This window comes from Cygnus atratus, chromosome 1 (genome assembly GCF_013377495.2).
Source record: "Cygnus atratus isolate AKBS03 ecotype Queensland, Australia chromosome 1, CAtr_DNAZoo_HiC_assembly, whole genome shotgun sequence".
NCBI lineage: Eukaryota > Metazoa > Chordata > Aves > Anseriformes > Anatidae > Cygnus > Cygnus atratus.
The window spans coordinates 37654350-37681368 of NC_066362.1; the positions used below are offsets into that span (position 1 = coordinate 37654350).

The 27019-nt window shown below is 38.9% G+C and overlaps 1 protein-coding gene across 7 annotated transcripts; it reads right to left on the minus strand.

The window, feature by feature from the left end:
• Nucleotides 1-2125: 2125 nt before the first annotated feature.
• Nucleotides 2126-27019, minus strand: MDM1 (Mdm1 nuclear protein). 7 transcript variants are annotated; one of them, XM_035544161.2, is made up of 15 exons: nucleotides 26311-27019; nucleotides 25794-25899; nucleotides 22993-23351; nucleotides 22433-22567; nucleotides 20466-20621; nucleotides 18279-18412; nucleotides 16043-16142; nucleotides 11769-11807; nucleotides 11217-11392; nucleotides 9649-9927; nucleotides 7809-7954; nucleotides 7551-7681; nucleotides 6845-7103; nucleotides 5687-5755; nucleotides 2126-3411 (listed from the first exon to the last, which is right to left on the minus strand). In XM_035544161.2, the coding sequence occupies exons 1-15, from the start codon at nucleotides 26326-26328 to the stop codon at nucleotides 3302-3304; spliced, it is 2217 nt and encodes a 738-aa protein (XP_035400054.1). In that variant the 5' UTR covers nucleotides 26329-27019; the 3' UTR covers nucleotides 2126-3301. The 7 variants fall into 7 exon arrangements, with proteins under 7 accessions (XP_035400054.1, XP_035400055.1, XP_035400060.1 ...); XM_035544162.1 differs by having other exon boundaries at nucleotides 20478-20621; nucleotides 26311-26417; XM_035544167.1 differs by lacking the exon at nucleotides 25794-25899 and having other exon boundaries at nucleotides 26311-26418.

Sequence of the window (27019 nt, forward strand, 5' to 3'; positions counted from 1 at the left end):
TTCTCAAAAACCTTTTCTCCATAGCTGGAAAGCCCTAACTGATCCTTCCCAAACTGTTCAGTCCAGGGTTTCAGGGATAAGCTCAGCATTTTAAGTAGAGAAGGCTGACGCACCACGAAAGGAAATTGAGACACTGAAAAGAAACGAAAGCCCAGTGCCATAAAATGATGCAAATGCCTAAATACTACCTTGCTGCTACTGTAAGCATAAGGTGAATCCTTAAAACTCTCCTCATTCTCAAGGGGCATCCAAACTTTCCTGGAGAAATTGCCTTAGCGCTTATAAAGTTGTTTCATCCCTCCCACTGAAGTCAAGCCACTGTGAGCAATTCGGCCAGGAGGAGGAGGATACTAGAAGCGAGCACAGCTTTGGGAATAGTGAACACAGCTTTGTTTCAGTTCCTAGTATGCAAAACATAGAAGATTCAGTAGAAGTGTGAGGTATGGGAAGGACTTTTCCCCAGTGGCAGCGGTCTGCGAGGAGAAACTGACTGACTTCTACAGGTGGTTGAGAGCTGTGAACCCACAACAGTGAGATTCACCCAGTACTGGAGTAGAAGACCTGCAACTCAACAACTATTGACTGGGTCTATTGTTAATGTGCTGGTTTTTTTAATCTTGTCCTTGACAAGCTCCCAAAGCTGTTTCTTCCTTACAGATGCATCTCCTACTGGCAACTGACTTCCTCCTTGTTTAACTTTTTTGTCTCTCCACTTCAAGGTTTTTAAGATTTCCTTGACTGAAAACAATACACATTCACTGTACAGCACGCATTTGTAATTATTAATAAAGGGTGCACTTTTGAACTTTTTCCATGGTCAGATTACTGGAAAACACAACAGGAAACATGTCTGAAGGCTGGACTGAGTCAGAAAAAAAATAAAATAAAAAATAAAAAAACTTTCTTGAAGAACTAGATAAACAACAATAGCAGAAAGCAGGCATAAAGAATTTTTTTCTGCCTCAAAGACTACGGAAGAGCATCCTTCAGAAGCTTTGCACTAACGTTATTCAAAAAGGGGTATTTTATCTACATTTCCCCTAAATATTTCTGTGCAAAAGTAACTTCAAGTAGAGCACTTCAGGCAAAAGCTGAAGTGTTCACAGGGGAAATATCACGATGAAGTGTGGCATGCCATGGGCTTCCATTTTCATCTCTAAATTGGTCTGTACCCCTGTGCAACAAAAACATCTCCCTCCTCTACCACTTCTGTTGTCTCCCTGCTAGAAATCACCCGACTCACAGTGCAATACTGTAATCAAAATTGACACATATGCTATGAAATTTTTTTTTTTTTTTTACTTCCAGGCCTCAAAATTGGGCCTGCACAAAAACTCTGATTGAGCTGCCAGATAACCAGAAATCCCAGGCAATGCTAGAAAAGAAAAAAATAAAAGTGTTTTGTGTTGTTGCTGTTTTTTGTTTTTGTTCTTTGTTTTTTTAAGAAGAGAACACATTGCATAAAACTCATATGGGTTTACCACAGGAATATAATGGAAGATGAGAGCTCTTGGCTATGACAAACGTTAAACAATATGAAGAACGTGGACAGAAGACAACCAAATTAACATTTCCATCTTAACAAAAACATTTCCAGCTTTAGCCATTAAGTCTCCCACTGTAAAACAGTGGCGACTGTCAGTTTTCATATCAGATGTTTTACACAAAAATAGGGTTTCTTTTTCAGTAGAAACTTTCTGACCAATTACAACTTAAGTATCCCAAAGAATAAGCCCAGAAGTCTTAGAGAAAAAATAAAACGCCTTGATTTGTTTCAAACTCTACTGGTAGGAAGCTATTGCAATGCAGAAATTCTGGAAATGGAAACTGATTTTCATCATGATCAGTGCTGGATACCGTTCGTTTTGTATATCAACACCTCATTTGTTGGGGACTGTCCCTTTGGGCATTGCAGTCTTTCAGCTTGTGTAGCACCCATCTGCTCAGGACTCCAAATATCAACATATCCACATAGCTTTAGTAAGTTATTCTTTCTAAAGACTTGTTCTGAGGTCTTGTCTTTCAAAAGTCCATCGATGTTCCAGCTGAACAGCTGTTCCACTAAACAGAGAAGTGTCAACATAATAGACTGGTGTTTATCTGGAATAATTTGAATAGAAACAAATCCAACTTAACCCTTTTTTATTTTAAGTATTACATAGACGTAATTGTGTACAAAATCAGAATGCATACAAATGTGTACAAAATTCAAATTGTTCTAGTGCAAAATTTCCAAATTAAATATTATTAAAACTTGAAGCCACGCAAGAAGAAACAAACCACTGTAAGAGTTGGCTGCTAGCCATCTACTTCTTCGATTTCATGTTAATTTGTTTGCATCAGTTGCAAAGAGAAAACAGGCTGTCAGCATAAATCACAAATATTTTTTTGCTGTGACAACTGTAACAGTAGTCCAGTCTCCCATAAACAGGCAACTAGAAAGAGGTAATTTAAATGTCAAAGTCAAGAAAACATTCTTCCTTTATTTTAAGATATCCACTACCCCTAAGTACCTGAGGTTGAAGAGGGGCTGGGAAAGACCACTGTTTAAAGTGGCTAAGGTTGCTTTTTCTAGAGAAGTTGACATTAACACTAAATATGGGTCTCGCCCACAAAACATTTCACTACATCTGACAAGCTGCAGAACTGTACACATTGATCTTTAACAGTCATCCTGGCCAAAAAACTGTGGGCAATCAACAAACCCTGAAGCTTAATGTCCTTTTCTAAAACTCTTGTATGTTCCGTATTAGCTTCCTTAAAAAGTAATAAGGGCTTTTTGCTAACAGGCTAAAAGTATTAAGTAGCAAAAGCAACAAATTTTGCTATACAGCTGTGTTGTACTCACACTTCATACAGTAAAGAATCAAATACACCACAGTTGCCTTTAAGGTATCTGGTTAAAATCAAGCAACTGAGATGTTTGGTGAATGATAGCGTTGCCCCTGAATACTGTCCCACATCATACTGCCAGACTGCAGTAGAATACCTTGAAAAGTAATACACAGGTTACTGGGTATAGTAATTGTCTGAGTTTCAAGAGGTGCTATTAAAAACAAAACAAACAGCAACAAAAAAAACATGGCTGTGTAACATAATTCTCAAATATAAAGGACCTATATTTTCAACACTGGTTTAAACGTTGAAATTTTAAATTGGGATGGCAAGTCCTAAGGTTGAGCCACAGTAGTGACAAGTGAAAGGATGCTACATGGCACCTACAATCATCATTTTTAAAAATTTACACTACAACCTATAAAAATAAATATTTTTACAGTTTCTATAAAACAGGTGGGAGAGCCTATGTCTTGCCCCAGAAATCCTCCTTCCTCTTCTGAGCTCGTTCCAGTATCTGAGATGCAAGTGAGCTAGAAGCTGCCGAGCGAGCAGAAATCTGAGACAGCCTGTCATCTGTTGGGGAAAGCAACAAGGGAAAAAATAAACACAAAGATTAAATATGCATTTAAAACACAGCTGCATTCATGGCAGACTTGGGAAGTACAGGTATTTTTATACCCCCTGTAACAGTAGATAATAAAGCAGTATCACAATATACTTTGATTCTATTACTCGGTAACTGACATACAGGAGAAGAATTTCACTAGAAAGCTACTAGGAGGCCACGTAAGCTTAAGAGAGCTACATGCCCAGCACTTAAACTCAAGAATGAGATCCCCAATGTCACCTGGGGAATTTTGAAAGTACTGCCTGATTCTCCAGGTCATCTTTACCTTTACTCTCCTGTCAGGGACCTCAGACGTTGCTCCTCTGCATAGACTAGACTCTGACAAAAACATATTCATGAAAGCAAACCACTTCAAGCAAACAGGACAACCTTAGAATGCCACAACTAAAATATCACAACCTATGTTGCCAAAAGAGCTCTTTTGTGCCAAAAGCAGTTAGTGTGCCACAAGCTGTTAAAAGAAATGTATCTTCTGAAGAAAACAGGAAGTTTAACACAACGACAACAAGCAAGCTTTATAAATGCACTTCTGAAAGGTCTTCTTTTTGAACACAAGATCCACTTCACACCCAACAGAACTTTGAAAATTAAACAGGCTGGATGCTGCTTCTGTGGCAAAGCACAACGCTTTACTTCTGCAACATCATTATTAACTTGTTGCTACAGCCCCGTCAAGATGCTCTCTATGAAAAATTACACCCATTCTCCTGCAATGGATTAAAATATACATACATACATACATACATATATATATATATATCCCTGCTTTCCAGGCCCCCTACCACCAAAGCAACAACAAAGATTCTGCATCTAAGTTCTACCAGACCTGTACTTTGTCAGTGTTTCAATTAACTGTTCAGGAGCATTTCTAAATCCTCGAAATGCAGTCATCCAAACAGCTCACAACAGACTCACACGCTGTGCATAACAACTGTGTTCCCACGTATGAGAAAGCTGCTAACTACACTTGTGCAATCAGACGTGTCCTTGGAATAACTCCCAGTTTTGTATGCACATTAACAACTATGGGCATACGAAATATCCGTGAGCTGGCACATTGCACCTGTTTCTGAAAGCTCATATACCATCACTCAGCTCATAGTAAAAAGAAAAAAAAAGAAACAGCAATTACTGCACTTGATCTGTGAGCTGCAAGCTTGTGGGAAGCTGCAGAGTACTATAGGATTTTGCATGGTTTATGTAGATACACAGATGCTTGGCTGAGCCATCTGCACAACCCACACATTTTCCAGCCAACTGCAATGAGTGAAATAGAGAATCAGTCTGAACCTTGGTTAAAACCAAGGAGCCAACAAGCATAAGGGGTACCAGAAAGGGCTTTGGTTACTCTGGGGTATATCTATAAATAAACTGCAGTCAGATACAACCTCACTCTGCCCATACTCTAATCTGAACCAAACACAAGTGATTGTGAGTTGCATAGCACCACACCAAGGTCAACCCTATACGTCAAGCTAAGAAATGATGTGTATCAGCCCAAACCTAATGAGGCTACACAGTGCCTTTGGTTGACTCACACGACCAGAAGAGTTTTTTTGTGGCTGCCCACAAAAGGGCCAAGAAGACACACTGGTGGCCCATGCACGCACTGGCTGCTCCCCCCGAGTATATTTACAGTAAATGGAAGAAAAAGCCAAAACAGCAGTCAGAATAACAGGATGCCTCTGCTCCCTAACACACGTAGCAGAGGAGCAGGTTTGAAAATTGAAGTCAGAGGAACCATTTTATGCTACGTATCTGGTGGCAAACACTCAAGCAAAATCTTTATCTGAAGATACGTGGTACCTTTTAAGTTGCATCCATAATTACTGAAGCTGCAACCTGAGCTGTGATCATTTTGCAGTTTGCTTCTGTTGCTACCAACACAAAGGCTTAAAAAAATTGTGGGGAGGAAATGATTTTAGGTATGGAGTTGAGTAAGCTATATTAAACATATTGAACCACAATGGGCTGCTTAATTTTCAGCTGCATTTAATGGTTTATTTATGCTGGAATATACCTTCATATTCCTGCTTCACATTACTGGGGTGAACATTTTTAATTACTTTTGATAAAACAAACAATGGGGCAGTTATTCATGCAAACATGTAAACCAGTATTAGTTACTGTATTCAGAGACCTTCCAAGTGACTGCAAAAGTTAAAATTAATCTAGGTAACACACATATGATATACAGTAATACTTTGTGATGAGAAATACCTTCATCATTATAGTTTCTTTCCTGAAGGGGTAACTGGAAAGATCTCATTTTTGGATTCCCAATATTTCCTAAGAGAAAAAAGTCAAAGCATATTTTTGAATCATTTCAAAAGAGACAAAGGATAATATTTAATTGTACAGCATTTGAAAATGTTGCATTATCTCCATCAACGCGAGTCTTTCAAACAGCAAACATGCCAAAAACTCCATGAGACTCCTTTACCCTAAGCTGATGTAGAAGTTATTCCATGGCATTCTTCTCCCCTATCTTTGGTAAATGCTACAACAGCAATGCAGTGAACTGCACTCCAGGTGCTGAGCTAGAATGCAGCACCAATTCTAACCTCTTTCCAAGGAGATTCTCTGGATTTCACTAATCCACTTAACCTGTCCAGTGCTTGCTCCTTTCTAGAATTAAATTATTACCTTATTATTAACTAGTAATTACAACACAAGAACCAAAAATTGTGGGACTATTTTGGGCAGCTATCGGAAGCCTTTCTGGAATGGCAATGCAAGTGTATAAACTTTATTTTGACTAAGGGGTGAAGGACTCTTCATTATCAGATTTATGCCCTCTGTGCCCTCAACAGTTGTCAAAAATCTCTGAAATGCTCCAGCACAAATTCCTCCTCAAAGTAGAATTTTCACAGAGAATTAAAGAAAAAGAAAGAAAAAAAAAACAAATTTAAGTGTCTTTTCTAAATATCCAATAAACCTTTTATAGATTTTTTTTATTTGTTTGTTTCCATGTTCTGCAGAACTATTTAAGGAGCTTATTTCTCAGAAATCCACAACTTCTGCAAAATAATACCATGTTTTAGAGGTCCAGTTACACATCGCCCCACATATACGTATCAGTTGTGGCCTAAAGATTAACCATTACAACTGTTCATGCTAAACCAAATTATTCTCACAATGAGCAAGTACTTATTGAAATTAATACAGAAAAATTAGACAACAGACCACTAGAATACAATGATGTTAGTGGAATCTGAAACCAGGGTGGACAGCTGTGCACACCTTCTCAGCAATATGTGCTAGAAAAGCTTCCATTTGCATACGACACATTATTTATGGTCATTAAGGTCAGAATACTGCAAGGTGACCATTTCCATCCCCTGACACTAACACGGCCAGTTAATAAACAAAACCCACCATTATGCTGGAATTCAGGATCCTTGAGAGTTCCCTGAATACGAGGAGAGGGACTCCAGCAAGACACAGGGCAGCTTCTGGTTGATTTCAGCAGAGGAGGTACAGAGGAATGCTCTTGATGTGCTGAATTATGAGAAACTCGCTCATCAGAAACACCGTTAGAAGGCCACTGATCCTGCCTAAGTGGCAGAGGATCCAAAGTTCCCAGCCCAGCAGGTGGAGAGGTAAGGAGTGAAACAGCTTTCATTTCCACATCAGGCTAAAACAGAAGGTGGAGGGTGGGGAGGGACAAAAGCAACAACAACAAAAAAAGCAGCTCATATATACTGTTTTAAGTATATTCACACCAGCCTTCAAGTACAGACCCTCATGTATACAATAAATGTTTTTAAAAGGAAAAAAAAATCAAGGGCTCCGGATGGCAACTTTTAGTTCTGCTTGTTTAAAAAAAAAAAAAAAAAAAAAAAAACAAACAGACCCCATACTTTTAGCAGAAAAATCCAAAATGGAGCTCATCTAATCTCACTCCTTTATTTGATTAAAAAAAAAATACATATTTATTCAGACATCATCCCTTTTAGTCACAGATGCTGATAACTTTAGAATAAAATATAACACAAGAAAAAGAGTTACTGAGTAAATTACTCAAATTACTTTAAAAGCATTTTCCTGAAATGCAAAATGCTAAGTTCCCTTCCTTACTCACCCGGAAGGACCTTCTTTTTGTAGCTTCTCTTATACCTTGCGTAGCTGAGGAAGGGTCTGTTCCTAAACCTCGCACTCGCGGCTGTGAAGATGAAGACCTGAATTTAGGAGGAGACACTAGAACCGCACCTCCTATTGTAGTGGAGAAAATGAAAAATAAATTATTACCTTAAAAAAAAAAAACTTACTGAATTAATTCATGTATGTCTTTTTTTCTTTAGTTCTTGAAATATAGTTTTGCATTTAAAAGTCTTTTTACCGACAGCAGGGGTAGTGAGATCATGATGGGTCCTCTGTGCTCTACCAAGTGCTCTCAGCTTTGGAGTAGGAAGTCTGCCGCCTGGCTCCGAGGATACAGAAGAAGAATCTGACACAGCTGCAGAATTCAGCAGTAAGGCATTCTCACTGCAAAAATGAGAAATGATTACAAGGTTAGCTAAGGACTCAGGCATCTTGCATTCAAACTTTTGACTTCTAACACATTCCTATGATGAAGGTAAGTCAGTTAGGGCCATAAAACACCAACAGCCTGTAGCTAAAACACCTGTTTGCAATGACAAATCCTGAACTCTAGCCCCAGGCCTCAGTTTCTGTAATTATTTTTTTGTAAGGTAACTGGATAAAATTCATAAATAGTCTCAAGCTACAAATTCAGGCTCCCTCCGTCCCAATAAACCTTGAATGCTTTGCTGCACAGTAGCACAGACTCAGCTGGGCTGGAAAGAGTCCTTGCCCAGCATAACTTTGAACCTGAAGTTGCCAATAGTCACCTCAGAGGTGGGAATGTGGGTTTTGTCTCTTTTCAGTCAATGTGGTGGAACCGAAACCAAGTATCCCACATTTATGCAACCACTCTAGCCCCCAGGTTATTATATAAATCAGCACTACCACTTCTGTCTTCCTCCTCCAGACGCATTGCAAAGTAAGGTGGCAGCATGCCCACACTGTGTGAGGAACCTGATCCTACCAGTGCATGCTAGACACACTCTGAGGACCTCTAGGCAAGGAGTGTCTCACTTCTAGCTCTTAAGCAGGCTTGGATAGCATGCTGTTGTTAAGCTGCATGGCCACACCTAGAGCAGATCTCAGCGCACACACAACCACATTTCAAGATAACAGAGAATCTTCCATGTCAATCCAGAAACATCAATGAACTGCATCATCTCTAGAATCAGAAACTTAAAGTTTTCAGGTGACAGTTGTGAATGCTGAGGCCTGCGTTTCATTTCTATCTGGGTCTAGCATCTCAACCCTTCTTTGCCTGGCTTTGCATACAGGATATAATCCCCAAAGGAGATAATTACATTTCCTTACCTTAGATTTGTGGTGCAACACCAAAGATAAAACACAATAGGGAATACAAAATGCTTAGATAGTACAGTAACAAGGGCCAGAGTTATTCAGCTTTAAATATATATCAAACTAAAATACCGTTCTACCAAAAAAGTCTGCAAAAGTTGCACAGTAAAAAGCCAGAGACTTCTGTAAGTAGATATAATATAGATCTTTCAACTGCCAAACACAGTACTATGCACTGTACAATCCACATGGTTCTAAATATCCCTACACCTTTTTCCTACCTGGCCTCAGTAATGTAATCACTTGTGATTACTGGATGCTATTTTTTTTTCTCCAAAGTCCTCTATCTTTGCCCGTGAGTTTTATTCAGAAAAACAGGCACTTAAGAACAAGATTGGCATGGATTCTGTCCTTCGAATCCTATGAATCCTACACTATCAACCTGAAGCAAATTGTGAGCTTTAATTTTCACTATGCTTTGCTGCTGTGCAACAAACAGCCTGTTCTGATAGGCCTAGACCACAAATTGTAAAGCTTTGGGAAAAACGCATTGTAATTTGTCACACTTCTATTGATATTACAACTTCAGCCTGACAAGCTAGAAAGCCAGTATTCTTCTATCAACCAGCTCGATGTCTTGAAATTTCTTATTCCTTGTTGTACAATTAAAAACAAAAGTAGTCACACTAAATTATACTCTCGTATGTAAATCTGCTTTAAGAACAAAAACTAGTTAACCTACAAATTTCTGAGATGTTAGAGGAAAAAATTAAATATATGACAAACATGTTCAGTTTTACCCTTCAACTTTGTTATCTTCATTGGTGTCCTTATTGTTTTCTTCTAAATTCTGCACTACAACTGCAGCTTTTTCGTTTTCTTTTTCTTCCTCTCCTGTTGACTGCTGATTCTCCTTTTCTTCAGTAGCTTCTTGTTCACCCCAAACTAAACGCCTTTTGACTGGAACAGTTGAAGCATCTGACATGTCTTTTTTCTCAGGGTCATTCTCATGTGACTCTTCTCTGGCTTCAGGTTGCTGCAGCATTTTTGGCCTTGGTGCAGTCTCTTTTTCAGAAACCCTAGGCAACAAAGAAAGCAGCATCTCATACCATTGATTTGCATGAAATACATATGCCTATATAGAGCATATTCATTAACTTCAGTCCTTCATCAAAAGTACAGTTCAGATATTAAGAAGTGGTACAGTTAACGTGATGTACGATTAAACTCCCATTGAAATTTTAACTGATGTTTAAGCACAACCCATTTTCAAACTGGGTTCTGTGAAAACTCTTTTTGAACTACTATTTCCAGAAATGGACTGTAAAATTAGCTCTGTGTTTTGAAATATAAAACAACAAGCTCTGTATTTTGAAATATAAAACAACAATTTGGCTTATCAGAAGTGCTCAAAATGTAACTAATTCCATGTGTAGGAACTTTCTGGTGGCACAATTTTGAAAGCCAAGCAGCTTAGAAAACTACTTTCTTGGCACAACTTTTCAAAGTTGCTCACAGAAATCAACACAGTGCATAGAAATAAGATCAGTAAAAGGGTCTGCATTTCACGGGCAAAAAAAATAAGCTAACAAATCCTAAAAATTACCACCCCGTACTTGACATCAGTGTAATAAATACAGTTTTATGAGTCATCCCTCAACCCTTACAACAGCGACAGTCATGCAAATGCATAGATCTCCTCACACCACAGAAGCAGCAGTCTAAGTGGACCATACACTGAATCATCCAAGACATTGTTTTCAAACCTCAGATCTCAGCAAATACACAAACGACTTTTCTTCCCTCTTTGTTTGAAAAATATCTCTGTGCATGTCACTAAAACACTATTTCTGAATTTTCCTAGCAAAATATTTAGCATCTGCCAATTCTGATGGAACTCTAAGAAAGGAAAAAATGGATGCACACCATTCCAGATCCTAAATCTTCATCTCAGAAGTAAGCAGTGTCGTAAGACTCAACCACTGGGTTATTAATCCTGACAAGAACATGGATGAATTCCAAGCAGGCAAAACGTATTTCTCATCATTCCAATAGAAAGATGAATATTACTTCAGTATGACTCAGTGATAAATTCTCCCATACTTGATGAAATTAAGGTTGTCACACTAAATATACATTTGTGGATAATTATAAAGGAGAAGCATTTCTCTTCTTTCATAAGATTTGAGCATGCCTCATTTTAAATCGGAGAACAAATCAACTGATACATCTGTGAAATGGTAAACGTCCACGTGTTCCAGAGAATTTATAGTCAAACATCAAAGATCTTAAACCTATGCCAAGCCAACATTCAGCATTTTGCTCTGTTTCAGAGCTGCAGAATAACATGCAGGAATGCATGTCTTACCCGGCAAGATCTAGTGCTCTAATGTCATTGCTGATGCCTTCTTCTGAACTGGAACTCGAGGACACATCCCAAAGACTGTTATTATCAGACAGGATCTGGTTGAGATGGTATCGGGAGAAGTGTGTTCCCTCTATTCGCTGTCTGTAAGCCTTTGCTCTTGCTCGAAGTTCTCTCACCTGCACATCAAAGTTTCATTAAGCTGTACATCTCTTTCAAGTTCACTTATATATTACTACAAAGTACTTGCATTTGCTAATGGCTGCTAAAAGAGAAAGGCAAGTTACTCATAACACAGGGCCACCCACAGCACGAACATTGCATGCTACAGTAAGTGCAAAAAAAGGAAAGCAAAAATAACAGAAGTTTACGTTTAGTAAGCATGTTTCAGCCATTAAGCCAAAGCAAAATTATCAATTACTTATTCAGTGAGCACAAAAAGTTATGCAGCAGCTACGAGTAAGTTTAGTGTTGGATTCTAGTTTTTCCATCAGGATTTAGGCACAGCACAATGCCCCATTAAAACATTCAAATAAGAACTTAGATGCAACCAACCTCCATATACCACATGGAATTTAGGGGGTTTTGAGATGCCTAAGAAGAGGAATACAGAATTATTTTAAAATCTCTTACTTTCCTCTCAACACTGTATCACTGTTCTAACTTTATTACAGTCTAAGTAAGTAACTAAAGACTGAGAACCTGTCAATACAGCTCTATGCTGCCTCCCTGAGATTCAGTAACAAGTTGTAAAACAAACACATCAGCACTGGTATTTTGACAATTTTTGTCAAGGTTAAGGAAATTAATTTAGATTTCTAAGCCTTAACACTCAAAAATTCAATCACCACATATTAATTTCCGAGTATTTCCAGTCAGCAAATCTGTATGCAAGTGTACTACTGAGTTAATAGGTTGTGAACACTGCTACTGTTTATTGCTACACTGATTTTATCTCAGCAAGGAGCTGATGACTACATGAGATCTCTTAGCGCTATTTTGTGTAAGTCATAATATCAAAATCATTCCTTCTAGGCTATCACTAACTGTAAGAATGAGATGCAAAACTGCTAAAATGTCAGTTTTTGTTTCAAAAATAAGCATTGCAAACCCTCTCTGTAGATATTATGCTGCTGATTTAACACTGCCATTTTTATGACTAAAACTGTTGCAATACTCTCCGCCTTGTGTCTTTCACACAAACACAATTTAAAGCACGTGAATAAAAAGCAACAACAAAACTTTTATTTTCAAATGATTAAAAATAACTTCTTGATATGGTTGTATGTATCCTGTTATCCTGTCTCACTAAAAAATGGTTCAGAGGAAATAAGCACTTTATCAAAGAGCAGAAAAGCAATACTGACACTACCCTTAGAACATTTTTACTTTATTATTATTATTGTTATTTATTTCACGATAGGCTTAACATAGTTCTTCCTGCAAGGAACAGGGTAAGTGGGCCAAATTCCACAAATCCCACTAAAAGCCACGGATACAGCAGATAGAAATCCACTTAGACTACACCAGCTAATACCCCACAAGTTGACCCACTAAACTTCCAAAGAATAGCCCATTAAAAATATATACTTGTCATTTTAAGAGGAGCGTTTAAAGTTTGAGGTGCAAGCGATTTACTGGATTATTCACTTTAAGCAGAAGAATGAAAAATTAATTATGATAGCCACAACAGAAGGAATATAAATCCAGAGCAACAGGACGCTGCGGGGGAAGGAAGAATACTATGTCTCCAGTGAATTGTGAAGAAGTACAAAGGACAAGCGTCTCCTTCAGTGACTCAGCAGGCAGCATTATCTCAGCAGGACACAAGCCCCAGAGAGTCCTGCTGTGATTATGAATCGTCCGCATTAATTTTTCAAAAGCATAAATTCAAAGAGGTCTTTTCATTCTACTGCTCAAAAGAAAACCTTAATGATGTGTATTTTAGGTAGCAATCTAGCAATAATCACTACAGCTAAGGTCATACCAGGGCTCTATTACAATCTTCGCTGTTGGGCTCAGAACTTCAGAAAGTCCATTTTGGACCCAAAGCTATCTACGTATGGTCTCAACTAAGGGGGAAACCCGACTGGAGCAGTCAAAGCTTATCATCTAATCACTTACACTACAGAGAGATGTTCTGTAGGCACCCTCAGCAGGGGGGAGTCTCAAAGAGCAACCAGAGGCAGCAGTGACACAGCTCTGCAGAGCAGTCGTGTCAGTGCATTAGCACGGGAACAGGTAGGGAATCGTTTACAAACCAAAAGGACCGCTGAGAAACGGGTAAGGAAGCCTGTATCGCGAATGGCTTTGTTGCTTCACAAACAAAACTGCTTGATGCTTCTTCCAAGCCTTACATCCTTTTATTAATCTGCAGTAATGTATTTCTCAAATGGCTAAATTCTTTCTTAGGTCTCAACTGTGAATGAAATATTTTATTCATTTCTGTTAATTCAGACGTACGGGATTCCTAGCCCTTAGAACAAAAATATTACTGAACTCAGAAAAAAAATAAAGCCCAGCAAAAGATGAGGTCTATCAGGTTTTTTTATTCATATACTAAGAGAGGTTTTAAGAATTAATTTAATTAATCTTGGTTTCCTTCCAATCTATCCAGAAGACTGGAAAAAATCCAAGCTTTAAACTTGCACTACACCCACAAAAAACTTCATTTTGAGTCATAATCCTGTAAGATTTATAAGGAAATACTAATAAGACACTAACAATTAAAAAAAAAAAATACACAGAAAATCACACTAACACATTTGCACAAGCTAAATGGTTTTCTTTGTCTATTAGACAAACTAGCTCAATATGCTCACAGACATGTGATTCCAAGTCTAACAGAGGAGAAATTCAGGCAATTCCAATTCCAAAAGCCTCTCCTATATGAAGTCACACTAAGATCTAACGTAGGTATGTATATTTAGAAGTGTGTATGTCATATAAGTATATTTATAGTCAATAAAACATTTGTGATTATTGTCTTAAAATTTGGCTCTTCTAGCTAGCTGGCACAAGTCCTTCACTTCGAAGGCCCTAAAAATTCCTACTAATTCTTTTTTGAATTCTTCGTGAAGTGACTTTTTTTCAGGGTTCCTCTGCAAGTCCCTTGTCAGCAACAAAACCTCCACAGGAGAGTCAGACCCATCCAAACCACCTATCTACAGCGTGGGAGTTTCTTGTGCACTCTAATTAAACACCAGATATATTTACTTCCAACTTCTCTCAAACACACCCTAAAAAAGATCCTGCCTTGTAAGGCCTAACGCCCACCCTCCACCTGCAGTCTCCTCATTCCTTCCCTTGATCGTACTGCAGAGACTCCTCCCAGCTGGCCGTGTAGCAAACAAAATACACTCCATGGCAATGCGTCCCTTTCTCTCTACTTGCCTACCAGGCAGCCACTCTTGAAGCAGACGCTGCTCTGGACTGCCGCCTGCTCCAGTTTTGGATGTTTCTGACACAACACCCAGTCTCCAGACAAAAGCCTTAGATGCCAGACAAATGAGGTGATATTCCACAGAAACATCGTGTACACTGCTTACAGCCAGGCTGCATGAGTAGCTTAGATTATTCTACAGCCTTAGGAATGGTTAGTGTAAATCTAATACATACAACGGTATTTAACAAACAGAAAATACTGCTCTATTTTAGTCCTCTAACCTCCTCACCAGACTGTTTTTGCAGTACGGATTATCTGATGATGGATACAATAATTTGAGTCACCACAAACTACAATATAATTGAAACTTCGAGACGTATTTCTCATTATTACCTACATTCAATATAAATTTCTTTTTACCTAAGAAGAAGAATAGAATGACTTTTTAGATCCAGTAAGAAAACATAGAACTGAAAGCTACCACGATACTCGTGCCTTCTCCAGCGAATGCTATGCTATTTGCTGAAGCTCAAAGCCCAGTGCCCTAGAGCCATCCCCCCCAGTTCTGCCTTCCACATCAGCTTGGTCTTGACCGATGAGACAGCTCCCATTTGCCAAGTACCTACCATGTATTTAGCGGCACACAGTGTGTCAGGAATGCTCCCTCCATCACATGAGAGAAGCCTAGGCCACTTCAGTGAAATCTGCCTGCTGCAGAACTAGCTCTGGCAGTTTTTTAGCACATTGCTGAAGGTTTTGATGTACTTGGGTAATTCAGGGAACCTTACTAAATAATAGCTATGAAATACTATGCTCCTGAAGCTGTTGAGTATTTTTAGAGTTCTCAAATGAGTTCCTATGGGGTATAACACTGATTGTGGTTGCTAAATAAATTACAAGAAAATACTTAGGTTTGCTAAAATTGGACAGAGAAATTCTAAATTTTATGGTGCGTTCGACTGAACGCAGCTGACTGCTTTGAATGGATTTATCTTGGCAGGCTAACAAACTGAGCCGGACTGTCAGACTGACCTAGGCTCGTACATGTGTTGGCCTTTTCCTTTTATTCCCTTGAAACTCCTACCATCTAATTCTACATTTTAAAAACACGTTAAAACTGAGCTGAACATCCAACACTGAATTATCTGGTCAAAAAGACGCTGTTCTGGACAATTCTGATTTGTAAGGGAAACAAAGTTCCTCCCTTACTTTCCATGTCACATTAATTAATTCATTTTTAAAATCACATTGCCTCTTACTTTTTCTTACTACATATTAATCTGACTTGTCAGAACTTAGACTTCTTTGTAGTCACCTTTGTTAGCACTGCAATCTCAAAACCATTTTATGAAGATTGCAATTCAAAGTTTTTTGCATATAAAAAATGATAATACAAAGCATACTCAGGTTTCAGACTTATTTTTTTTTTTTTAAGAATACTCACCTGATTGGGAACTTTACTCCTAATACGAGACCAAGCTCCATCTTTGTAGAAATACTGGGCTGGAGACAAAAATTTTGACCTATATTCAGTGTTCATCTTCCTAGGATACCAAGAATGAGGATGGGGGGAAAAGACAGAAAGAATAAAGCTTGATACCCAGAAGACTCTTTAAGAACATTTTAAAATTCATATTAACAATAAAAGGTATTCTTGCACTTAAATTCCAGGGCTAAGATATGAAAATGCACACTTTGAAACACAGCTGACCACCATCAACACAAATAGGACAGACATAAGAGCTCTTTCATTTGGTAGTTCTCAAATCTTCAAGTAGTTACTCCTGTTGTTTTCCTCACAACACTTCTGCCAGAAACTTCTCCCCTCTCAGCCAAATCAGCAGAACACAGTACACACACAAGCCTCAATTACTTCAATACAAAATGGAACATCTTGGTTTAAGTCACCGATGAAGGTGCATTTAAGTAAAATTGCCTGGTCTGGCACTAAGGCGCCCAAGATGTTTCCTTCTATGAACTCTGCTGTAAAGGCAATATGCTCTGCATATGGCTGGGGTGGGTTCTTGGGGGCAGAAACATCTGACTACCAGAACAATGTTCAGTAATAATTCATCTAACTATGGCCTACTGTCTTTGATCTTCAAAAGCACTCGGTACTCTTAAAGACAGATTCATTTTCCCTTCAGCCACACACGTGTAAACAGAAAAATGAGCATAATCCAACCTAAAACAGGCACTAAGCAATACTACAAGCCCTTTAAACACTGAACTGTGGCTGTATTACCTTAAATCTAAAGAGTTGTTTTTGCTTTAGAGCATTGCTAACTTTTTTCACCTGATATTTAATATATTAAAGTAAATATACTTTTTCAGTCCTTCAGAAGTAAATCATAGAAGTCTGAAGTCAGAGAATAAAATGCACCTTTTAAAACAAAAAGTATCAAGGAAAAAAAAAACTTTACATTCAGAACTTCTTTCCATATTGTTCCTTTTTTAAGACTCAGATTTTTTTCAGTTTTACTTGCAAAACTAAAGGACTAGTTCAAAAACACATCACTACTGTGCCTCTGTCTGTCATTCTGTTGCAAAAGCAGGCCATGCAATGCCGGTTGCATACAAAGTGCAAGTCCTGTCTGCATACTGACAACTTTTCCTCTGCACATTTTCACAATTATTTGCACAGTGACTGTTTTGGAAACTTTTGTTTGTGCTACCACACTGAAGGCATAAGAGGCAGAAATCTGTCTTTCAACTGGTAGAAAATGCTCAAGAAATTTATACAGAATTTTACACTGAAAAATTGACTACAATCTATGACATCGAGGAACTATGAAATCTAAAGATTTAAAGGCTTCAACTACCTTATATCCGCCAACTTGTTCATAAAGCGATTTTATTTCATAGTATTTGGGGAGATGATTTTGTCATTATCTGCCAATACCTAAAAGCATTCAGACCTTGGTAAGTCTCCTCTCCCATCTTCAATCTAATACCTTAACACTGACAGAAAGCCGTGTGAAGGAAAGCAATCACTGGGAGATATACGAAGCGTGAAGACAGCAGAGATGGAATAGATTTATGCATTTTTAACCTTCCTTCCATTCTGAGTTTTTATTTCTCTGACTTACCTCAGATGTGTGGAAAAAGGAAACATGAGTTCAGTTTCTACAATGTAGGTATGTGGCAGGAGAAAGATATTTGGGTATCTCTCAGTAACATACAGTGTCATTTTATTTCAATGTTTGTCAGATTACCCTATATTACCCTATAATAAATTTCTTTATTTCCCTTCAGTCTTGTATAGTCTAGAAAAAGAAGACCTCAAGTACAATCGACACAGTTTTAAGACACGTACAGCAAGCATAGGAAAGCAGTTTGAAAGGTGACTACAACTTCCAAAGCACTCTCTGAGAGTTTAGAAGCAGCACTGCATCGATTTAATTTCATTTGATTTTAATTTATTATTAATAACATTATTGCATCAGGAGGTTCATCTGAACCAGTGTGTTTACAAAGCTTCCACTGCCTGGAGAAAGGGATACAAATTAACATCAGGTTTAGATGTACCCACAGGAAGCTCAGACTGAGTGCTGCAGGGTATAGACACCACAGTTGCTCTTGTGACTACAGGATCATATAGATAAAGGCCATCATAAACCATTCTAAACAGTCAGCTGTACACCTATGTGCTAGGCTAGGTTTTCCCATTTTATACATACCCACGATTTGTACGTAAAGAGAGGGGCTTTTGACTGATATGCTGCTTATTTTTTTGTTTAGGATGTTTCTGCTCTGATTTCCCTTGTTTTGATGCATCTTCTGCTGGCTTGTGAAACGGTTCTTCCCTCTTACTCTAAGGCAAAGATAATTTTAAAAATACTGCATTAGCTAACAAACTGAAAACCCTCATGTTCCTTTTGACGTCAAACTTTTGCAAAAAGTTAATTTTAACATGTTAGCTGTTTGGCATACTTAATACAAGATAGCATATTACATTTTGTTAATGCAAAAATCAAGCAGCAAAATGCCAAAGCTATAATTCCAAGTGCAGCATTCACTTAGTTAGATGATCTATTCTGTACACTTCGCAAAATGAATTTAACACAAAAAATAAATAAAAAAGAGTACCATACCTGTGCATTCTAACCAGACTCAACATGTATATTTCTGGAATTTATAATTAAAATAAATAAATACTGTTAGCCTTATAGTAAAGCAATATAAACCGATTTATAATAAACCAAAATGTGATTTTTTAATTTGCTGTCCTTCTGGTTTTGAAAGGGTCAGATTGATTTGTTCAGCTTTCACATCAAACATTTTTTTCCTGTTTCTTTCATCTTCTTGGAAATCTCAAACATTATTTCTTTTTCTGCTGGAGATCTTTACAGGAATTGTTCAAATTCAAGAAAACAAGAACGTAAAGCAAGAAAAATAGCACACACGAACTCCCAAATTTTTCTTTCAAGAAATTCATCAGAGAAGGTATGTGGGTATAGACAAAAAGCATTTTGAACGCTTTCACCAAAAATTCCCTTCTCATGCCTTCTTTTCCTTTCCTTATTAACTCTCATGGGAAAACATAACATGAATTTCTGATATAAGAAACAAAGAAATGCTTCCTGAAAGCCTCGTGACTTTTAGGCTTTCTTCACATCTGCTAGAAGAGGCAGGAAGGGGCATAATGTTTGTCAGTCTCAAATGGGACTTAAAACAACAGGCAGGTCTAGGTTCTAAATCATAAAGCCTCCAAGTCAACAAACGTCTTTAGGAACCTCAAAAGTACCAACAGCTTAAACCAAGCCACAGGCACTCCATGTTAAGGATGCATTTGGCTCAGTAACAGTCCTACGGAACATGCTGCCTTACAATGGCTGTTCCTGTTTACCAAGAAACAGAGGTGGGCATTGAAGAGACTCTCACGTGGTCCTTCCACCTGAACGAAGGTTAGCTAACCTGCAGAAATCTAGACAACGCTACTTTCAGCATCTTGCTACAAAAAGAGACATTCATCTTTCCACCTTGCAAAATGTCATGCAATCTAAACTGCTCTTTCCTACTTTCAGAAGGTCTTAGTCTGAAGCAATTCCTTGTTATTAAATGCACTTGGTAAAAAAACTACAACCACGTTTACTAAAATTCCACCAGTGTTTGTTCAAGCCAACAGCAAGACAAGGAAATGCAAGGCCTCAGACAGCTAAATGACTTTTGTAAAAGACGTTTTGCTCTGATCAACAGAACTTACATAGGCTATACAACGTCCTGTGTCTACCTTTCAACTTATGAAGGTAAAGGCAAATCAACGATAACCCTTCCTCCATATTTCTTTAAAAAAAAATATTGTCTGAAAATCAGTTCCAACTGTGACATCATGATTTCTTTGTTTTTAATACACACACTATCTGACTTACCTAACAAACTCCAGGCCTAAACAGTAGTAAAAGCGTAAGCCCTCCCATCCATCCTCCTGCACCCTAAGAAACTACACTGGTAGCAACGAGAGCATAAACTGGAGTTAGATTTCAGAAACTATGCCAATCACTAAAAATGTTTGCATGAAAAAAAAAAAAAAAGAAGAAAGAAAGAATGAACTCAAACTAAGAACTCAAAAAAGAACTTGAAAACTCATTATCAAATTAAGGTGACAGTTCAGGAAAAAAACACTTGGAATGACTTTGTAAACCGAACAAATGCACTGCAGAAACTGCTAAGAGCAAATAAAGCTGTACAGTGCTGTTCTCAGTCTTTTACAGCAAAACAACTACTGAGTCCAGTCCAGTGTCATTAATAACAGCTACAAAATGTAACTGAAACAATTTTTAAAAATCCTCACACCCACGTTATTGAAAAGAACAATCAAAACTATTAAAGCATACTTAATGCCTTTCTTTTAGGGAAACATTTACTTGCTCACAAACCAGAAATTCTTTCTCTTCTGAACAGCATCTCTCTTGTGGGCTCTTAGCAGGAGGAGAACCTTTGAAATTTCTCTCATGTTCTGTTTCAGAAGTAATTGCAGGAGACTTGAACGGAGGTATGGATTTACTCGTATTGCAAATAACCTTTAGGTAAGGAAAAAAGATGAAAAAAAATAGTATGGTGATTTGCTTACCTTAAGGCTAAATTTTCAAAATCAGTTAACCAATTCAACATACCAACAGAGAGCCAGCCATGCATAAAAATACAGTATGTGCAGGCTAATTAACATCTAGGACAAACTGAAAAGAAACTTGCTTTCAAAAAAATACATTTGAAGGAGAGCGATTCACGCACAGTTAAACCTGTGCTCAAACGCTGTTCTTACCGAAGTTCACTAGCAAAGGTTTTCTTTATTTGAGAAGACAGTGGGGAATGCTGCGGCTCAGCTTCAGGCTTACATGTAGGATTTATTTATTTTTAAAACATATGCCGTAAATCTTCCCTAGGAGTCCTGTCCGTAAGAAACAACAGATGACTGTTCTCTGGTTTTGAACTGGATGCTTAGGGCTTGGTAATTTGATCTAACCACTGTTTTCCACTCGCTACTGCATTATAAGCCAAGGTACAGAATTTACCTAATACGTGATCTGATATCATTTCCTCATGGGGTGTTGAACGTCGAAAGACCAGGCCATATGTCACATGTGGCATACATTTTCCTGAGCTTTGCTATGTGAGTTTAGGTGAGACTTACAACCTAACTTGGATAACTTGGTCAAACCAAACTGATTTCTAATAAAATCAAATGGAATTCCATATGAAATTTTCCGTAGGGTGACATTCTGGGACTGGCCTCTTCCTTTGGCCCTTTGGTTTCTATGCTACTGTCACACTTTTCAGTGAGTTCTCCTTGCATAAGGGACTGCTGGGAAACAGGTATCTCAAAGTACGTCCACCTGCTTGGCATTGCAACAAGAAAAATACAGGAACAGGTTTATAGTGATTGACCCTAGTTATCAACATCTATCACCTTTGAAAGCCATTAGGGAACAAATCTGCTACCTGCAGATAGCAAAAGAGAGAGAGCATCATCTGTGGTAATCCCATTAACGCGTATGCCCCTAGTGAAAAAACAAGACTAAACAAAAGCTTTCTTTTACAGCAAAGTTTAAAATTCCAGATTCTGCAGAAAGGCCTATACTGTAAAAGGACCAAAAGATAGAGTGGGTCTCCTTTGTCCCAACCTCAGTAACAATATATTCAAAACACGAAGCAGTCTCACAAGCAGAATTATTCTTCATGATCCGATTAGCAATGTTCCCAATCCTATGAAGTCCAAAAACTCCTAAGATGCATCAAAATCCCACAGGAGTGGGATCATCAGGAAATTCCACTCATATATAAGCAGTTCTCATGAAAGAAAAAACACAGCTGACTAACTACAGAGATGCACTTTAGGGCCTAGAATTATATGTGCACAGAGATGGAGACTGAGAGTAAGAAAACATGGTAGCCCATAAAAGACCCTGAAAATAAATACTGAAACCTGCTTGATTTCAGTGGCAAGACATGTTATTACAATAAAGAACATCTGAACATCCCTATGTTGATTACCTATATACAAGACAACATAAAAATTATGAAAATAAAGGGTAATACTGAGTAGGACCTTTGAGCTCCTCAGGTAAAATTAATGCAAATTAAAGAAAATGGTCCTGTTAGAAAGAAACTGAATAAAATCAGGGCGGAGGAGATCAAGTAATTACATTTGGCTACAATGAAGAATCACAAGGAAACACATCTGATTATCCTGCACTTCTTCATAATAGAATAAAAAAATGTATGTAATAGCATGCCAGTTTATGAAAAAAAAAAAAAAAAAAAGGAAATCTTGGAAATTAAACACCTTTCCTTAGACATAAAAGAAATTATTCATTTAGTTTTTGAAAGTTACCTCTTCAGCTGCTAGTATTGGTGACTTTTCATGAGGACTCTTCCAAATAAATTGGCTTTGATATTCAGAATTTCTGGGGAAAGTATTTAAACGTGGAATATTCATGCCTGCTTTCCTCTGAAGGACTCTGTGAAGCTGACAACATAAAAAAAAAAAAAAAACACCAATTGTTCCCTTTCCTACAATGTTTTGCAAGTCAGAAATCTTTCAATGCACATCTTCAAAACAATTTTGTTTTGTTATAGGAATTATATGAAAGCAAAGTGCATTTTCTCATAATAGCCAACAACCCCAAGAAGTCTATAAATCATTGGCTAAATGGTCATTTAAGTGAAATCAGTAGAGATGGCATGTGAAGGGGAAAATTTGTATTGACCTACATGGAACCAAAGGCTGGTCTCAGAAGTATGGTTCTCCCACCAGAGAAGCTACAATGTAGAACAACATCAAAATACAGAACTAAGGAAAGTTAGACAACAGAGGTGGCGTGCTAACTTGCTGTAAATATCAGATTAGTAATTTTTATACCAGTCAATTTAAAAAAAATAATCTTCCCTTACCCCATTATCCATTTTTTCTGGTTCCTTTTTTGAAGATACAAATGCTTCATTTTTATTTGGTGGAGCTACAGTTGGTGATCTCTTCATATTGTTTTCTGCAAGGGCAAGAGCAGTTTCAACTCTAGAATCTGCAGAATGTGACCGAACTTTTGGGGGGAGCCTTGGTCCTTCCGGTGTTTCAATTTTTTCCTGATTCACATCATTATTATGGTCTGTGTGCAACTCTGCAGTCTTCAGAACCTCAGTTTCAAGTGGGTCATCCAAATCACAATCTGCTGTCCATTCAAAGGACTTTGAAATTTGTGGATTATGGTATGGTACCCTTCTCTTGGAAATGAAGTTTGGTTCTCTTGTGATTCCTAAAAAAAAGGACATACTAGGTTTAACTAAAATGTTATCTTGAATACATAGTATCACTCTGTTTAAAGAAGAAACAGAAAGCTTTTCATACAACAGATTATTAGAGAAAAAATATTCTAGTATCTTTGAGCAATGACAGCCTATGAATTGTGGCCACAATCGTGAAATTATGACTTCTTTCACATCTGTGAATGGCCTTCCTTTCCACTCAAGAGGGACAGCAACACCGTGCTCCAGGACCATGCTGGATAAAACCGTGTAAAGAAAACATGGCCACAGAACAATCTTTTGCAAGTTTGATTCTGGGTACAGGAAAACAACAACAAAAATTAACAGAGCCAGTGAAGAGAACGCTGTTAACACAGCTAACGAATAACCAGCCTATAGTGATAAAGAATGTCATGAGCACTTCTAATTACACGTGCACTATATACCTTGCTAGACAGGTTCTCATTTACTGTGCATGGACCGTGACAGACCCCTAATACAATTGTGGGCCATTAAAGAAGAGATACTTGAACTGACTTCCATTTTTGAGTGTCTTGAAGAGTCTATTTAAAACTATCACCTCAGATAGCTGGTAACACTTTATAGTGCAAACATGAAACAAATTCCAAAATTCTAAAGAGACCTCATAACAAAACAAGGTATAAAGTTATTTTAAAGACTTGCTGACACATGCAGATGAAAGTAGAATTACCCTACCATTTTAAGACAAGGACTGAATGGCTAAACACATTTAAAATGGAAAATGACAATTCAAATATGAAGTGTGCATATGTGATGGAAAAATAATTGAAGGCCTATAACTGGCTGAAAGAAACAATTTCTAGGAGAAAGAAACTCCCGTCTCATGAAAAAAAAAATGTAGAAAGAGATAAACTGCAGTGAAAGATCTATACATAATGTCTGTATGCCCAACTATATATACAGGTAGTAGGAAATAATTCCAATAGAGAAACACTGGAAAAGTAACAGGAAAGAACTCAGAGCACCTCTTAACTCTTTCTGCCAGTATTCCAAGCCATTCTTAAAACTATCAATTATGCATTTCAACAGGAAGAACAGTAAGCGTATTAACAACAGCAATCTGCACCGATGACAAAGTCCTACAAGGTGTCAAGAGTGACATTCAAAGATGCACACTGTTAAATGGCCAGAAGATAGGTGTGAGTGCAAATGAATCCAAAAATGTAGGAAAACTACACCAAGCACACACAAAATCACAGCTACAATGTGAAAAGGAGAAACTGCTGTATTGCTAACTCATGACTTTATTGCAAGTCTTGTAATATTTGCTGTACGAAGTTTCACCATCCTTCACGTGACTGGAGATGATGCATAGCTTACAATTTTCAAAACAGGTTAATATGTGTGGATATGCCTGCATTTCAGAATTTGTGGAAGTTACTCTCTTAAATACAGGTACCCGCACCTACAGGCATGTGCAAGGAAAGCAAGGTTAAAGAAAGACGTATCTTGCTGTAATGAAGAAAGCAGTAATATACAAGTAAAATCTTTGGCAAAATTAAATTATTTACTGAAATGTCTAGAATTTTGGTCGAAAACAAACCATACTTCCAGCAGTTGGTTCTTAATTACTAGGCCATAATAGAGATCACTTATTGTATCATCTAATGAATATATTGGACTCCAATTACACAGACTGCATAGTGTGATTGCACTGAATTGCACAACTTTGTTAATCTGCTTTGTGCCACTACAATAATTCGTATTGTTTTAATGCTCCTTTTCAATGCACTGCCAGTTGTCATCACTCTACAGCTTACTCCTATCCCTCAACTCTCAATGGGTCTTCCAATCCAGATGCTATTTCCTTTCTCTCCTACTTTTCAATTTCACATTTCCCTGCCAGGATAACATCTAGAACACTAAATCCCAGACTACAGCATCACAAGCTTTGCTGTTTAATGTCCATCTTTTCTGTTTGTCCTAGTCAGCTGCCATGGGTAAGTCTTCCTAACAATTTTACTTTATATTAGACTTTGATCAAATTAGTCTTTTCTTAATAAAAAAATTTACTTAGTGGTTCTATGCACCATAGGTAAACCAATGCATCCTTCTACGTGCTCTGTATGGGTTAACACCGCACCTGTGCTTCATGTTTGGGATTTAGTTTATGCTGCACGTCAGAAACCACGTTTTTCAGGTTTTGTATAAATAGCACTAACATTAAAACAAAGTTTCAGTGTACCCTGAAGCAAGATGACATTCAAACATGCATTCCTACAAACGGCAACTAGGAATATAATTTCAGTTGTGTAAAGAGTCCAAACTGCCAATGTTACCGGTTTGCTGTGGTCGCACACCCTACCACAGCAAACCTCTCGAGACCCACGGCACCTAAGGCTGATCTTCGTCAGGGCTGACTTGGGTGGTGCTGGGTTTTGCACTCGAGGGGCAGTTTTGGGGACGCTTACCTAACTGATCCGACCGAAGTCCTGCCCACCCGGACTTCTGCTCTTGGGCTGGGCTACACAACTCTGGGGTTTTCCATCTGAAGTTTCTCTTATATTCGCTCAAGCCCTGCAGCAAACAGAGAGGTATCTGTCACGAGTGATGCCTGCCATGCTTCTAGCACCTGTGGGTATGTAATCTGAGAGGAAACACCTCAAAAGACGTCTGCAGGAAACACTTAAAGTAGGAGGCTGCTCTTCACCTCCCAAACCAAACCCCCCAGAGACCGAAACTACTCTGAACAGCAGGAGGAAAAAAAACACAAGCGTGGAACAGCTTCACACATACAAAAAGCATGCAAAATCACGCTTTAAATGACCTCTTCCACGCCCACAACGGCGGTCTTTCTGCCTTTTGGGGCCGGTTCCCCGTAGCACAAGACTCCCACCCCCCGCCGCCTGCCTGCCTGCCTGCCTGCCTGCCTGTCTGTCTGTCTGCCTGCCGCCCCCAGCCGCCCCCGGCACCCCCTCGCCGCCTCACCCTGAAGCGCACGGGCATGGCGGAGCGCTGGGTGCCGGCCCTCGGCTTCCAACGCCGCCGCTGCCCCAGCAGAGCCGCCGGCCCCCTTCACCGGGCGCCTGCGCGGCGGCTGCACAACGGGGGCGGGGAGCGCCATGGCCCGGGGTCGGGCGGCCACCGCCTCCCCTCAGGGCGCTGTGCGCGGGGGCCATTTTGGTCCCGCGAGTTGCTGAGCTCCTGCCCGCTGCCCATCGAGCCCCTCGGCCCAAAAGCGGCACGGCGTGGTTTCGCTGCTGCTGTGGCGGCCCCGGGAGGTCTGGCCGAAGATGCCAAGGGGTTCTGCTGGCGGAAAAATAAGTTCCCTTGCCTTGCCGGAGGCCGAGCGGCGGTGTGCGGGCTGCCGTGCCTTCGCCTCAGCCGCCCTCCCGGCGCACCGCCTGCCGTCAGGAGATCCTAATCCATCTTCTGGGCCATATCCTCCTGCGGGGTTCGCTTCTGCGGCTGATTTCCTTTCGACACCCTCTCTTTAGCTACGTTGAATTAACAAGAGAGGGTTTAAAAAAAATAAAAAAAAAATCAGAAATATTAAGCAAAATGGCTTAGGCGGTCTGTACTCCCTCTGCCCTTTGCTGCTGACTCTCTCTGTCTGACTGCTTGGTGCAGCCTGTTGCTGTTCTCCAGCACAGCGTAAGCTGCTTGAGCAAGGGCTTTGCCATCTCTGTCTCTCCAA

Excerpts from the sequence above, each read along its gene's own strand:
- MDM1 (XM_035544161.2), bottom strand. Across the intron at positions 11,393-11,768 it reads ATTCCATGTGGTATATGGAG|GTGAGAGAACTTCGAGCAAG; the intron begins GTTGGTTGCATC and ends TTTGATGTGCAG. Across the intron at positions 9,928-11,216 it reads AGAGCACTAGATCTTGCCGG|GGTTTCTGAAAAAGAGACTG; the intron begins GTAAGACATGCA and ends TTTGTTGCCTAG.